Below are 16,696 nucleotides of genomic sequence, written 5' to 3' on the forward strand. Positions count from 1 at the left end.
CCCAAAGCAATCATTGCTATTTACTGTCAGTAAAAAATTATTGTTGTATGACTATGACGCCGACCGCCAATGCTCCTCTATGTCGCATAGACCGCTATGCCTCATCAACGTCTCGCAAAAGCGTGTGCACCAAACGTGCCCGTGCGCGCAGCAAAGTATAGTGCGTGCGACGAGGCGAACGCCATGCAACGAGTGCTGCGCCGGCGGAAGGATCCGGCCAGGTGTGGCATATCCCTCCGCCGCACTACAACAAATTATTTTAATTATATTTTTCCACAGGTTTTTATTAAACATTATGTTTCATTAATTAATAATTCAGTCCTGTCAAAATTATGTCTCACTGTGCGATTTGTCCCGAACCTGGCCGATTCAGTTTCCCGCGAAATTCACACGTTTCCGCGAGAGGGCTGGCGGGGGAGGGGGGTCGCGCGCGGCGACACCGGTAGTGTCCTTCGAGAGCTCAAACAGGCCGGCAGCCTGCGCGCAACGCGGAACCATCAACCTTTGCTTTCACCAACATGTAGTTTTCAATAGTGTAAGATCTTTTCAAACTTTTACGTACAGTTCCACGGTCGGCCTCAATCTACCATGAGGTATTTAACTTAATTAAATCAGTGCTCCAAGATGAGTGTTCTACGTCATACGTAAGTACTGTGGGAGGTTTACAGAATTTACGTCGGTGCTTCACGCCTCAACTTAGTCTACAGGCTACTTAGTTTTGGCCCGCACGGGGCAGCCAGCAGGCGACACGTGCCGTCGAACGTAATAACGATTCAGTCCCTGGGACACATCTAGGTATCACGTAGAGTCGCCGGAGACATGGGCCTACGTGCCACTAGCCCAGTTTATTAAGTGTTATGTAGTAGTGAAATAGTTGCTCGTCAAAGTGTTATCTGTCACGTCAGGGTTTATGTGTCACCGCTGTACGGCATTGTGCTGCCAAAAGTATTAACAATTCAGTCCCTGGGACACATCTAGGTATCACGTAGAGTCGCCGGAGACACGGGCCTACATGCCACTAGCCCAGTTTATTAAGTGTTAGGTAATAGTGAAGTGTATTGTTCGTCAAGATATCGTTCGCCATATCAGAGTGTATTTTTGTAACTATCGCATCACGTGTACAAGTCCGCCCCTCAAGCGCATTAAAATCGTGAGCTGCGCGTGTGACTAGTCGCGTCGGGCAAACCGTTACGGCCAGAACGGGCAGCACCATGTATTGGGCTGTGCTGTATTAAATTCACCAAATATCTTCCAGAAACTTTGTGTTATTCTTCAGGCGTCCCGAGTGGCCATAACAGCTCGAGGGGGCCCTACTGCGTTAACCCCTACCTCTAGCCACAAAGCCGGACCTTCCCTGAGATCACGAACCCGAGCAAAAATCACGTCTAAATAGTCAGAGGTAGCGGGGACGGCGTCAACTACAAGTGTAAAAAGTCTAATCCAACGAACTGACATGTGTATTTAAAATAGTTTTAAAACTTTATTAAATAAGTACTAATATTATTTTCTTTAAATAAAGTATGAAATAATAAGTGATATAAGAAAATGACTATCGAAGTATGATACGGGGTGGGATTTGTTCCCAAAACGTTTTAATTATCAGTCATGGATGGTTAATATCGCAATGCTTAACATGCCAATTTTATGTAAAGGCAAAAAAAAATATTAATTTTTTAGCCTAAAAATTTTAATATTTTTTTTTTAATTTGTAACTATTTCTTTATGTAACTGTTATTGTCTATAAACATTTATTATAGAATATTTTTGTTATCACAGAAATTTATTTGGCACACCGATTCGCTTGATATGTCTCCCTGTGGTCATGTAAGAGAATAATAGGTTATTGCCACCACACTGAGACGATTTCGGCACAAACGCGCCTAAAATATTTAATTTGAATAACGACTTCGAGCATTTAGAAACGTTGTAGTTATTACAACAAAACATTAAATATGCATACATATACAACCATAATAAAAAAAAACGTACATTCAAAAATACCCTATAAGCAAATAATTCTCTAGCGCAATTGAATCAGGCGCTGCCGCTAGAATGCGCTGTGTAATGTGTCTCCCGTTTTTTTTATGACTTTCCTATAAATTCATGCTACAATATTCTGTAGTTGTCTATGGGTTTTTCCTTTCCATGTACGTAATTAGTAATTGTAATTTATAAAAAATGCGGTTTTCAAAATATTTATACAACCGTGTAGCGGAGCTCACTAAAAAATATTCTAATTTACCTGAAGAATACATAAAAAGAAGCATGGAAAGAGTAAGTCATATAGTTAAAAAATATTAAAATGAAGTCACTTTCTGTACAGGTTATGTTTACAATCTGAAATGTTGAACTTAGTTTTTATATTTATTTACTACTATAAATTGAAACTTGATTCATCAGTTTTCTGGTTTTATTTATAGTACATTGTCTAGTGCAATTAAAGTATTTTAAACTTCATTTGTAATGGAACCATAATACATTGGGTCTTGAGATAACTGGCCACCGCCATGTATGCGACCCGGTAAACATAGAATACTACTATTGCAGTCACATTCAATAAAGGTTTTTATTTGGTTAAAGGGTTTGTTGTAAAAATTTTTTTTTAAATATTTCCTGTAATGTAAATGGTGTCGTAAATTTGTGTTATGCTTTAACTTATGAGATAAGGCCTATTATTCATAAAAAAACAACTATCTTAATTGACTTGAAACAAAAATAGGTAATTTTCTCGCGTCACAGCTTTTCCGTAAATAAAATAATACTATTCGGAAAGTATCTTTTTCGGACACTTAAGACGTTCGTCTATTTACTCTGTAAACAGTGTTTCTTATTTAATATTGTTTTCTAAGAAATAACCATTTGTAGGTCATATTTGATAGCATATGCAATGAAGCTGGTGCCATGTTGTGTTTTAATTGCTTGCCAATCCTGTGGTTTTCCATACACAAGAATATGTATATTTTTTGATTATGTAATGCAATGTAACGTAAATACTAACTTTAAAAAATTTACGTGAGTCCCTGCTGTGCATCCAAACCCTAGCGTCGACCCTTGACAGGGATATTTTTTAGCAGTATGGAGGCGTGAAGTGCCAACATGTCATGTCTGATAATTACCTTTGTGTGCGATAGCACGTAACCTGAGGTATAAAAGGAATTGTCATTGCGTGTATCAGACGTAATAATTCCTTTTACTTATATGACTGGTTACATGCCATCACACGTAACAAGCCAGTGCTTTGCGCTTTCATACTGCTAAAATAAAATAAAATCCTTGAAACTGGGGCATTCTTTTATGGACAACTATTAAGTTCATAACCAAATTCAGTAAAGGCGCTTTAATCTGCCATGTTCGTGATTGTGCCTGTGTTGGATTAGTGATTTTGCTGGTACAGTGTTGTTTAAAACAAATTATATAAGTTGCTCTATGGCAAAAAAAAAAAACACACTTGAGTGCTACTGTTTAAAAAAGGTGTTAGGTATCACTTTGCATTTGTGGTTTATGAATGCCCAAATACAACCAAAATAATTCTGGACACAAGTGGCTTGACCAATGCTGGATTATAGAGCACTGACTGTATAGATGTTTCAAATTATTTATTTATATATTTATTTAGGATTTTTTAAATGCTTACATATGGCTGATAGCAGTAGATGTTAGGCACAATATAAAAACACTGAGCTTAAATGCAGCTCAACTTCAAGAGCCTAGTTAGTTTCTTAGGCAGTGACCGTGAAAGCCTTCTTCTACTTTGATACGTGTTTTAGTTGAAGGAAAAAATACACTGGGGGACAATGACACATTTACATAAACAAGTACACAATAAATTGACGACAATAAACAACTAAACACCATAAAATACATTACATAAAAAAAATTCTTTAATTAATTCTAATTTAACAGGAAAATAATTTTCTTACTTGTTGAGATTTGTGATGATTCTGTATAATATAGGCCTATGATTAGATTTGGTTAGTGTACAAATGAAAGGTTGCTGACAACTTGAATGAAGGTATTCTAATTTCAGTGGGATTTGTAAAGATAATTATGTTTGAATGTATGTTCTATAGCACTTATGTAAAAATATTGCAACTAATATTTCTCTTCTTGGTTATAAAGACCCAAGAAGGGAGTGTAAAAGTACATATTTATTAATATTCTTACTTAGGCCTATACTGAATTGACGTGTGTTACTTGTGTGTCGCAGGTTTACTGGCGCACTCCGAGGGGCCTGCCGCAGTATCAGAGACGGGAAGTTGCGAAGAGAAAGTTTGTGTTTACGGTCGACCGTCCCTGGACGCAAGAGTTTAAAATGGCCAATCCCGACGGCGTATCGAAACCCAAAGTGTTTGTCGAACCCATCAAGGACTGGAGCTTCTTCCGTGGTGACAGGGTGAGTGATTTCATTAAAAAAAATTCTTATAATCACTTAAAAATATAGGAATAGGTTTCAGAAATGGGAAAAAAAATACCAATAAGGTATTGAATGTCTTGTACAATTTATACCATATCTGTTTTACTGTTGTTACTTTCTATCCGTGCATATACGTATTTGTAACAAATTACTGATGTTTTGATGTATCTGATATCATTACAGTAGAGCATTGATTGTCCAAATATTGGTTAACGGAAAGCATTCCAGTTGGAAAATTCAAATGTGTGTGCCACATACTTCTGCGAGCTAGTGCGAGATTTAGCGGCAAAGAAACTAATCTCACCTCTAAAGTAAAATTAATTTTTGTACTTAGATTTCCAAAATGAAGTCTTCCTTTGATAAGCTATTACTACATAGTCTCATATTTTTTCGGATAATCTATGCTCCACTGTATGTGGAAACATATGGTATAATTGGCAGAAATTAAAAAAAAAAAACCATGATATCAGAATTTTTTTTTGGATACATGTGGTTAACATAAGTAGTACATAATGAACATATTCAGTTCTTTTGATGAATACTGATTTGATCAAAACTGATCAATTAAAACTCAACTGATTTCAGTCGATTTCTTACTCCTTGAAGATGTCTACTGCAAAGCAGAGCAAAATGTCTGTGAAATCTACCGCTCAACGCAGCTCAACTTTGAGAGCCTAGTTTGTTTCTTAGGCAGTGGTCGCAAAAGTCTGCTTCTACTTTGATACTCTTTTAAGTTGAAAATTTCACTGATTTTTTTTTTTGTGTTATGGTGGATTTTTTTTTTATCCTGTTTCTTTTAATGTCTGCTATTACAAGTTTTCAAATATAATTTAAAAAATTTAAGGTATTCCTTGCATTATAACACCAATGCCAAAGTCAACTGAACAAATTTACAAAATATTGCAGATCATTTAACATAGGAGAGATTCTCCGAAATTTGAGTGATTTTTTAAAATATTTTTTATTTATGCACAATATTAGTGACATATATACCACATGTATGAAAATAAACGATAACAAGATTGGTCAAAATATGAAGCCATAAAGTCTTCATTCATCGTGCTGTGTTTTTTGCTGTACGGATGTCTCACAGATTGTGTTTGTGAGCGTTCGTAGTGTTTGGGCTTGGTCGGTTTGTTGCTCTGATCGAACAAGCTGAGACCTTGTGAATTCTGGTGAAGAGCTCTCAAAAACATTAGCAAACCATGTGCTTGCCTGATATGTATTATCCTCGATAGAATAACAATATTTGTGTATAAAGCATTCCAGCTAACTTTAAAACTTAAGAATTACCTAGTGTATTTTTTATTTTAAAGTCAAGAAGGCATTTAGTTTCCAGACTAATAGTGCTAACCCTCCTAAAATTTAGTCCTTAGGAACACATCTGAATTTTCTGTGAAGATGGCGATAAGAATTACTTGCCATTTGTCAGTGCATCATAAAGTATGGTACTGCTCATATGTTTTTTTTTGAGGAATAAGGAAGTACTTAAAGGGCAATACTTTTACTAAAAGTAACAACATGAATAAGTACCTACATGTACATATAATATTTTTAAAACTTTCACTGTTCACATCATTATATTTTAATATTGGAAACAAGGCTATATTATAAAGAGTCCGGATGGAGCAAATGGTAGCAAAAGTGAAGCCAAACAGGGACAGTTGCCAGGGAACACCTGGAAAATTGCTGCTACTAAGATGGTGGTCGCAATATCCGCTCAATGCGTTCTTATGAACAAAAAATACATACATATTTCAATTATGGTGCAGCAGCAATCGACTTCACCCCACTGTACCAGTAATACAGCCTTATGCTCCCCTTGTGGTTGGGAATTACATTTATTGCATTCAAATTGAATTTTAAATTGAATATAAAATTATTCACAAGTATTGAGCATTTTACAAATTGAATTCAAATATACAATGAATTTTTTTTTTTTGCACGTCACAGAGGCCAATAAAATTTTATTCAAAATAAATTAATTTTAAAAGTGAGAAATATAATTCAAATTAAGAGATAGAAATAAATTACAATTAACCGAGAGAAACGGTTCGTTATATACAAAAATGAACAGACGTTCCGCCAATTTTAGTTTTTGTTTTATTCTTTAAATTTAAAATGTTGCACAGATGAATCCAATCACTTTCACAGTTTTTCTCACTCATTCAACACGTATATCTGCCCGTCGAAAATGCTCACAGTTTGCGCGATGTAAATTTACGAAAAAATAACGTCCTTCAGTAATGTTTTACTGAAAATACATGAAATTAGTGCGGCCTTAAACATGACCGCACCCAGCGAAAACGAATTTTGCCACGAGCCAAAACGCCGACGAAGGTGGCCACAATTTCTAGTTTAGTACTGTTCGAAAGAAAATAAAACAAATTAGGTTGACTTTATACTCGGCCTGGCTCTGACCACCAACGTGAAATTATCTCTTCAAATTACTTCTACATCATCTGCGAGAAGCCACCGAACGCAACCTACTGGTGCAGCGATCGACGGACGACTGGCTGAAGTCATGCCACAGTCTCCTCCACGCAGGGAGTAGACGTCACATGACCTCACCGACCAATCACACGCACGCTTCATTCACTCTTACAGATACAAGCCAATCACAGAACAAATTACAATACATGAAAAACCCTGTACACACAGAACTCGCGGCTTCCCTTGATCGGTCTCTTTTCAATTTTACATCAAAATCTGGGACTCCCATTTTCGTTCTCTCTCCCACACCGTGAGACAGCAGTTATCACTCGGTTCCCACGCAGTGGGGGAATTCCCGTCTTTATCTATCTCTGAGGGGGAAAAACTGTTTCTTTCTCACTTATACTTACATGTCTCCTATGCCTCTCTTTCTAACCATCACACCAGCCCAGACACAGTCCCGTGATATATAATTATATTACAACACGTTAATAAAAATTAAGAACAGCAATCATAATACAAATTACTTTACAAAAATTAAACTTATTGAGAAAAACCTGAAAAAGTAGGCCTAAACAGGTAAAAATCTAGTACAGCGACTTCTTTGTGAATAATTACATAAACAATACTGATGATTAAAAATGTCTAATAAAATACACAATACCTTCTTAAAACTCTCAGCAAGTTAAAATAACATATATTAATAGCCATAACGTCTGATTCTACTGTTTCATAACCTATACATCACTAAAAAAAAACATTGACTTATTACTGCTTACATATACAAAAAAAAAATAAGTTTAAATGAAAATTATTTATTTAGGAGGGCAGGGTCTTGCAATGCTACAATATTAGCAATTAATAGAGTGGTTTAAAATGCAAGAAGAAAACAGGGCAAAGGATTTTCTGAAATGAGTATATAAATACAAATACAGAATTTTTAACTTTTTTATCACAAATTATTTGTTACACATAAAAAGTAATTATTTCCTATGTTGCTGAAAACCTATGAAAATTTCTGAATAAATCTTAAAGTTTTACACATGTTACTTCCCCCCCCCCCCCCCCCCCCCCCTCATATCCTCATTTAAATATTTTGTGAATGAATCCCATTTGGTGTAACTATTGGTAATGCATATTTTAAAATAAAATTTGATATAAAATGTTTAGTCTAATATCAAATTGTTGATGAATGTTGAGTATTTAATTACATGTATAGTCGGTGTTCTTTAATGCAACGTTCTTGGGTTCAGCATTTTCAGTAATCCGGCCCTAATAGAGCTGCATGCATTAGGATTTTATTTGTGTGGATTCAAATGTTTGTTGGTCTCAACCAACAAAGGCTCAGAATTAATAAATTTGTGTATGATTCATTATGATTTTTTTGGAGAGACCTTGTCACAGAAGCAGTGTGATAAATATTTTTCTTTAGCTTGGGTGTGTTTTTTCTTTCTTCATAGAGCAGAATCTATCACAACTTTTTAAATATATAACAGTACTTTACATTCATATTTAAAGTGAAACTTCTGTACAGCCGGTAGGCCAAGTCAAGGTGATGGCTCAACAGAGTGTAACAAAAAAATGAAAAGTGCAGTGGTCAGGAGTGGGGCACTCGAGGGGGGAGGGATGGGGAGCTGGTTTCTAATCACGTGGGTTTTTTTTTTTTTTCCTGAAGCTCTGCACACCATATATCGTATGTGTGGGGACATTGTATTGTGGTGATTTGCGATAAAACCAAAATGAAACAGCAAAGAATGTCAATATAACACAAACATCAAAATGTAGCTAAAAATATATGAAATCAATTAGCAATTCCACAAAATTTTAACTCATATTAGACCAATTTTGTCCTATTATGGTAAATTAATTTAATGTAATTTATTTATAGCGATTTTTGTACCAAAATGTATGATGCTAAATGGATTACATTGTTTTTAGTCTTGCATCTGAACTTGTTTTTACATGAATGACACGGGTCATTATCAAACACTTAAAAAAAAAATTTGCCTGTGATTTTTATATTTCGAAGTGGTTCTGCTCTAGACACGCTTATTACTGATTTTTATTATGCAAGTGCGTATTGTGTCAGTTAAAAATATATTAAGAAATATTTTAGTGTCACTTTAGTTGAGTAGTAACCTAGTTTCACAGATAAAGGCAATGTATAGAAATAAAACGGAAACATTAGTCCATACCAGGGGCGTAGCCAGGGGGGGGTTTTAGGGGTTCTAACCCCCCCCCCCCCCCCCAGCCATAATTATTTTTTCTTAACTGAAAGCAGGTTAGCTAAAAGCCTGTCTTACTGCTATCACCGGCCACTGCACTGGAGGGGAAGAGTAAGCGAGCCCTACCGATTCTCCTTCCCTTCCCCTACCCCTGTCGCGAGCAGAAGCTATAAGGTTGTGACGCCGTGACGGGTAAATATCTTATCAATATCAAATATCTTACACCTACTGTATTTAACCAGCGCGGTAATTATAAGCAGGTGTTGACTGGGCTTCCAGAAATGTAAGGATCGCTGTGTGTTTATAGAATTGAGACGACGACACGGTGTCATGTAACTCTTCAAGCTGAAGCTAATTGTTTCCAGGAATAGGCCAGTTCCGCCGAAACCCAACCCTTTTTAATTCCTTTTTTTTTTTTGTATTGTCGAGCTTCGAGCATGATTTATGATTTTGGAGTGGGACGTGGACAAGGCACTTGGATCGATAAAAATATCTTTAATTAGTTTCTCACTTTATCACTCAATTTTTTTTTATTTAAAAAATTAATAAAATTTTTTTACCATTACAATATTTTTAAAGTTAAGTACCGAAAAACTGCTAAAATAGCACTGTTTTACACCTTGAAAATCCAAATTTATTTCCGGGGGGGTGGACCGGACCCCCCCCCCCCCCCGCTTTATTGGGGGGGGGGGGGTAGGGACCATGCTTCTTAACCCCCCCCCCCCCCCCATACACAAATCTTGGCTATGCCACTGGTCTGTACGAGTAATAACCTAGTTTCACAGATGAAGGCAATGTATGGAAACAAAACGGAAACGCTGGTCGTTATGGAAGGTGTGCCCGGGCCGGCAGGTGGAGCTGCTGGCGGGGCCCGACAAGGGCAAGCAGGGCATCGTGTGCCAGGTGGTGCAGGAGCGCAACTGGGTGCTCGTCGAGGGGCTCAACTGCACCCACCGCATGCTCGGCAAGAGGAGGGGCTTCCCCGGGGTGTGCGTCAAGTCGGAGCAGCCGCTGCTGGTCACCTCGCAGGTGGCGCTGGTCGACCCGGCCGACCTGTGAGTCCCGTTCTCGAGTGGATGAAGGTGCTACGCTACCAAACTATTGCTTCGAGAAAGAAAATAGCTCCGAAAGTGATTTGTTTGCTGCCTGCTTATGTGTACACAGCACCTTCATCAACTCGTAACTCTGTTTTTTTTTTTTTTTTTTTAATGTAACTTAACACCTTCGTCCGCTTACGCCTTCTATTCATTTAAATAAATGAAAATGAAGCAGCTTGGCTTCTGGGTTGCGGCCGTGTCCTGGGCGATCAATTCGCCGACGAAGGGAGTCGATTAGCTCCTTGGATGACTTCTTGTTAAGATCATCTCTGTCGAAAGTGCTCCTCTTAAAAGTTTTTAATTGGGCAGTTTTGGCATTCTTTGCCCATTAAGCTAATTTTGATGAGCTACTATGCTCGAACGGTCTGTAAAAAAAAATTAGCAGTCCTTGTAAAATAAAATAAATATACGCATGCCTGCGAAACATTTTTTTTAGGAAGTTCTGCATTCTGGAAAATTAGTTTAACTTGTAACCATTTTGTTGTTAACGTTTTTTTTTTTTTTCCATGTTTACGGGACTATTAATTTTCTTTGCCTTACGTCACAATAAAAAATAAGGATTTAAAATGAAGTAGCTTGGATTCTGGGTTGTAGGCATGTCCTTGGTGATGGCGACTGCAATGTCAAACCGAAACGTCGGTGAATTATTCGCCAAGGAAACGGCCACAACCCAGAAGCCAAGCTACTTCATACAATGGCCGTGAAAGTCTGCGAACATTGAAAATGAAAATGCCTGAAGCGGGTGCTCGTCTACATGGATGGAACGGGGCTGACATTCGCGAGAGCCGGCTGCCCTACCCAAGGGACAGGACTGTCGCTCCGGCCCGACCGGAGCATGCGCGAGGTGTGGCGAGCTGGGTTTGTGGTGGGGGAAACTGGAGTTCCCCCAAGAAAACCCACAGGCCACAGCAACGTCTACCACATTTCCCACTTGCGAAACATCCACGTTCGACCCCACCGGGAATCTAATCCAGATTCCCTTGGTGGGAGGCGAGTGTTATGAACACTCAACTACTGCTCCTCCTGGGAAATATTAATTTAATTTTATTTATTTATTTATTTATTTTGTTCTGTAGATCCCATGTGAAGTTGAGGACTTCGGAATATAGAACATTTTAGTTAATGTTTTGATAAATCTAGACACACATTTTTTTAACATTTTAAAATACAGGTGGGGTTTTTTTTTTTTTTTTTTAAAGAGAGGTGGAGGGAAACCTGACCTATGAAAATACAGTATAATATAAGTTATGTTTCATGTAAAATCATGTTCGTAAGAATGGTATAAAGTCTTTGTCGCATGAAGTAAATTTTAGTACATAATAGAACAGTTATAATAATTTTTGGGTAACTAAAAAAAAGTAATTTTAATTACAGTTAAATTTCTGTATTTTCCGTTAATTAAAAACTGCTTTCAGAGTTTAGAAAGAATGTGTTTTGGAATTGTGATAGCAGGTTTACGCATTGACAAGCTCGAGTTCCAGAAAAGCTTAAATATTTTACAAAAATAATTTATGACTCATTTAAAGTTCATACTTTATCTACAAATACCTGCTGAAATAATTTCAGGAATTTTTCAGAACCCTTAATTTTTTTACAACCTTTTTTATTTATCATTGGATGAATTTTTATATAAATAATATGCAAGTTGATTAGGCATATAATCTATTAAATTTGCAACTATAAACTGAAGTGAGGCATCAAATAAGAAAATGCAAGTTAGCAAAAGGCATTAAAAATTAATGTTTTGTGACTCCCAGCACCGTTACTGTTATTTTCGGACTTTTTCTCGACTTTCATATCCAGTTATTCATTTCTCTATGTTTTTTGTGACTTTCAGTTAGCCTGTGCTTCACAACTGTATAACATTTTCATGTTTTAATAATTTAATTTATTTAACGACTGTCATGAAACTAGGTACTGTGTAGTCATGTTCTAATTAGTATGAAAAAATTAAAACAGGAAAGGATGGATTGGTTTTAAAATAAACATCCTAAAATTACGTACCAATAGAAGCAGATATACTCAGCACTTAATGTGTCTTGTATTTTCAGACATGATGGAATGGCTGTTGGAAATTGAGATATCATAAAGTTATTTTTTATTTGTTTTTAATCACACACAGTGACAACTTAAAAATTTAGATCCTGCTTTTAACTTTTCCTACTAATGAAATTGTTTTTTCTCACTATTACAAAGTTATACCAAATATATTGTATAAAAATTTTGAGTAGGCAGGTCAAATATCAGATAGTTTGTCAAATAATAACATAACTATAGTTTTTAAAACACACTGCTTTTTTATGTTTGTACAAATTGTTATAATGGTAATGAATGGATGTGACATGCAACTTTTAATATGTAACTGGCTTCTTGTATGTGTATGTGCACAAAGTTTGGAAAATTATTTTTGTGAATTTGGGTTGGTGAATTTTTTCGTGCAGTAGTGAGAGTGATTAGAAATGCATTTGAGAGTATGAGAATTTGCTTTTTAAGGCAATGAATGGACACTGAATCTCAATGCTTACATTGATTGATGATTGGCACTTCAAATGTCGGTAGTTCGTTATTACCATTAGACTTTGACATTATCAGTTATCACATTTATAAAAAAAATTAAGTCTGACAATATATTTTGCCTGCTATCTGTGAGGAATTTTTATAGTTTATGAAATATAAACTCACCATGCCGTGTTAAGTACAGAACCTGACAGGTTTTTTTATATTAAGAAACAACCCTGTCTACGTGCCAATTGGAAACATAACAACACAAAATTTGGTTTTTGTTTTAGATTAACATATTTAATCAGTAGAGAGTGCTCAATAATGTTGTGATAAGATGCTAAAATTCCATAGAGAAACAAAAAACAAATTTAAAAAAAAATTCACTTAGGAGGTGTTGTTTCCTGCTGAAAATAATGTCGACACTCATGGTCTATCAAGGTTCCTGTACCATCAAGAATTTCGGAACCTGTCGAAACGATTCATGATTTTATGTGATTTTTAGTCAGGAATTGTACTTAAAGTATGTTTTTGATCAGTCTGAATGTCGTCCTTGGACACAGGCACTGTTGACTTGACCAGATACGGTAATGGCTAATTATTGAGCAGCAAACAATTGCACATCCGTGACAGAGGTGCTCTGCGCCGGACGAGGTAACAGATTCCTGTGTGCATGCAGGTTGGAAGAGCTAGGTGCTCAGTCTGCTTTGGACTGCCTGCTACGCACAGGGTTTTATTTCGAGTGCTTCGTCAGTCAGTCTATGCCTGTACTTGACTTTTTTTTTTTTTTTTTTAATGCAAGTCTTAGTTGGTGTGTGACACATTCAAGCAGTTTCTTTTTCCCCTCTTTCAGGCAGTCCACCAAGATAGAGTGGAGGTACACGGAATCAGGCGAAAAGGTCCGTGTGTCAGCGAGGACTGGTCGCATCATTCCGATCCCAGCGCTCGCCGAAGAAACGTACGATTACAAGACTAGAGCCACTTACAAAGGTACGTGAGTCAAGTTTACACGTGATTATTTCAATAAATAAAATTTGAGTCAACATCCACAAAACAAATTTCATCTTGAAGCTTCAAATGAACAATTTTTATGCGTAGAGTAAATTAATAGCTAGTGTTTATAGTAGTGATGGTTCGAATCCCATTTTTCTCGAATCCGAATCTCGAATCCGAATCCCAAACAGTACCTCGAATCCACCCCTCGAATCCGAATCCAGTTCTAAAGTGTTAATTATAAAATAATTTATAAGTTAAGAAAAAAAAATTAAACATTATGCAGAATTATTTAAACCTTTAAATTTTTATTTAAAAAAAACAAGGATTTTGACACGGTCTGGATCAAGACGATTCCGTTTTTGGTCACATATGTTTCCTGCAGTGCTGAACAAACTTTCAGAGAACACTGTCGCAGGTGGTGAACACAAATATTTTTTGGACAGTTTATGTAGCCTGGGTGAACACGCAGACTGAGTTTTCCAGTATTCGAGAATGTTTATTTCTGGGTTAACTGTAGGATCACGTAAGAATCTGGTCACTTCATCAATTGCTGTAGAATCCGACTTGGTGGATTTAAGGCATTCAGGCATTATCTGTGAGTACAGTGATTCATGTATCCACGGAAATCTGAAAACGAAATTCAACATCCGAAGGAACAATATTTTGTAGTTATCAACTTGACATTTGTTTAAAGTCCCAAATGAAGGTAAACGCTTCCCTGAAATATTTAATGGAAACTGAAAGGCGCCATCTTGGCTTCAATGGTTTTAGGCCATAAGAAATATTGTTGTGCGTCTTTTAAAATTAAGCCTCACTAAAGCATAGTGATTAATATGCCCGAAGTTAAAAGTGACGGGGTGTTTTCTCTAGTTTACCCATTAAAATTTTTTATATTAATATTAGTTATTTTTTATGTTGCTCAAAATGATTGGCTAACATATTCATTGGTTGGCCATCATGGAATTCTCAGATATTACATATTTTAACGTTGGTAGTCTACACAAACCAAACTTGGTCCTAAAAAAATTCATAAATAGAATGTGTATCAGAATATTTAAAATTGAATTGCAATTAAAATAATAATTGTATAATGTATTAATTTTTGTCATTCATTATTTCATTGTTATTACTACATGTGCGACCGTAACTTGTGATGAAAGTCGGCATTATTGTTGTATTACTAAGTAACAGATTCCTCGGTAAAGTTATTAAAAAAAAAAAAATATTCATATTTAGTCTAGATCCTAAATGTGCTTTATTTTATTTTTTAGCATATTCTGAGAATACATATGTGATTTATGCCTTATTTAATGCCAATGTAGCGACAATGCATCCATGTTCATGAATATAAAGTAAGTTTCCCAAATCAGTACATGCTTCATAATTTTTTTTATATAATAACGAATTAAAAGTACAATACAGTAGAACCTCGTTAATCCGTGATGCGCTAATTCGGTAATCGGATAATCCGGGACAATTTAAAAGAGAAGAAAAAAAAGAGAAGTAAAAATTGTCAGCGCTTAAAATTAACGTCACGCGGGCCGGCAGCCGGCAAACACTACAAGCCATTGCGTGGGCCGCCAAACTCTGCAACGCTGTTTGTACCGACCCTTTGTGTCGCCCCCCTTTCAGCTGTCACATTTGTCACTCTTTAAACGTGAGGGGGATGTCCTGACTTCTGCTTCCCGTCTCCCTTTGTTTGTTTCCACCGCCGCCAACGCACGGCAGGCGCCTGGCGAGTGCCTGGCGAGTGACGTGTCTGGCTGGCATTCGGCTGTACAAGTGGGAGGGGGGTAGGTGGGGTGCAAGGTCAGCACGATATTATCTTTCACTCTTCGGCTGTTGTAAATGACAGTGAACTAATGGCTAGGCAGTGCTGTATTTTTTTAAGCCGAGACACTAATTCGAAGACGGCCGGCCCTTACCGTGAACGGCCTTAACCCAGCAGCACGCCGGTGTCTGAGAAGCTTGACAAGACCTTCCTGGCTTTTAATCGCTAGTCCGTGAAATTCGGTAATCCGTGATTATCTCGGTCCTGACCATCACGTATTAACGAGGTTCTACTGTACCTCAATAGGATGTGTTTCAAGGAAAATGCAAACAGGCCAAGTAAATTGTAAGCATTGAAGTTTTTAAAGTACTACATTTACATCAATATTTTTCCTCGAATCCCGAATCTTTTCCCTCGAATTTCGAATCTTTTGAATACTAGAGATTCGGTGGGATTCGAGGATTCGACCGGCCCATCCCTAGTTTATAGCATATTTTGCAACATTGCAGCCTTTTTTTTTGCAGAGAATTTCTACATTTACAGTAATGATGTAACAGATTATGGTTTTCGGGTAATAACTGTCTCCTTTTTTTTTCTTTTACAGAATCTGTGAAGGACACACGTGCATCAGAAATTTCACAAATTACATTTGAGCCAAAACTAAGAACTTTTGAAATGGACATAATGGAGGCGATGGGCATCAAAGAGGAAAGAGTCCCTGCCAAGTCGTACTGGTATTAGGAGCAACTGAATAGAATAGTAACTTTGTATTGTATATTAAATGTTTGTACATACTGTTTTTTTTTTTTGAAGAGAGGCATAATAATGATACTGTAAAGAAAACGTTATAGAGTTGATTGTATGTGTTTGCCTGGACACCCACTGAGTGTTGTGGTTGTGTGGACCTGATGTTCCACGTGCAGCATCTCACCAAGGACAGGATCTCCACGCATGCGTGCACAGGAGCCCAACTCACAGCAGCCAGTCAGAAGAATACGTGGGGTGGGGATGTTGGAATTCACATTTTGGAAAGTTAAGGAAGTTGGGATTGATGAGGGAAATTCGGGAAAAGTCATGAAAAATCTCTTAGTGGCAGTAGTTTGAGGAGAAAATGATAAACTCCAAACTGGATTTCTTACTTTCAGATATTTGTTAGTGCTTTAGTCATGCTCAATAATATTAAATTTATTTTGTAATCAAGATTTTTTTTTTTTTTGGCATTTGTAATTTTTATTTTAGTTAGTTATTGGATCTGCCTACC

The 16,696-nt window shown here is 36.8% G+C and overlaps 1 protein-coding gene across 1 annotated transcript; it reads left to right on the forward strand.

Annotated features, from left to right (window-relative positions):
• The first annotated feature begins 2,110 nt into the window (after positions 1-2,110).
• On the forward strand, positions 2,111-16,278 carry LOC134540379 (large ribosomal subunit protein uL24m). The gene is made up of 5 exons (XM_063383065.1): positions 2,111-2,274; positions 4,208-4,393; positions 9,925-10,127; positions 13,522-13,658; positions 16,040-16,278. The coding sequence occupies exons 1-5, from the start codon at positions 2,179-2,181 to the stop codon at positions 16,174-16,176; spliced, it is 759 nt and encodes a 252-aa protein (XP_063239135.1). The 5' UTR covers positions 2,111-2,178; the 3' UTR covers positions 16,177-16,278.
• The last annotated feature ends 418 nt before the right edge of the window (positions 16,279-16,696 follow it).

This window comes from Bacillus rossius, chromosome 16 (genome assembly GCF_032445375.1).
Source record: "Bacillus rossius redtenbacheri isolate Brsri chromosome 16, Brsri_v3, whole genome shotgun sequence".
Lineage (NCBI taxonomy): Eukaryota > Metazoa > Arthropoda > Insecta > Phasmatodea > Bacillidae > Bacillus > Bacillus rossius.

What these genes read in the sequence shown, in the direction of transcription:
- LOC134540379 (XM_063383065.1), top strand. Translation starts at nt 2,179, where the DNA reads ATGCGGTTTTCAAAATATTTATACAACCGTGTAGCGGAGCTCACTAAA. An exon ending in TAAAAAGAAGCATGGAAAGA is followed by an intron (nt 2,275 to 4,207) that starts GTAAGTCATATA and finishes TGTGTGTCGCAG; the next exon opens with GTTTACTGGCGCACTCCGAG. An exon ending in GCTTCTTCCGTGGTGACAGG is followed by an intron (nt 4,394 to 9,924) that starts GTGAGTGATTTC and finishes CCGGGCCGGCAG; the next exon opens with GTGGAGCTGCTGGCGGGGCC.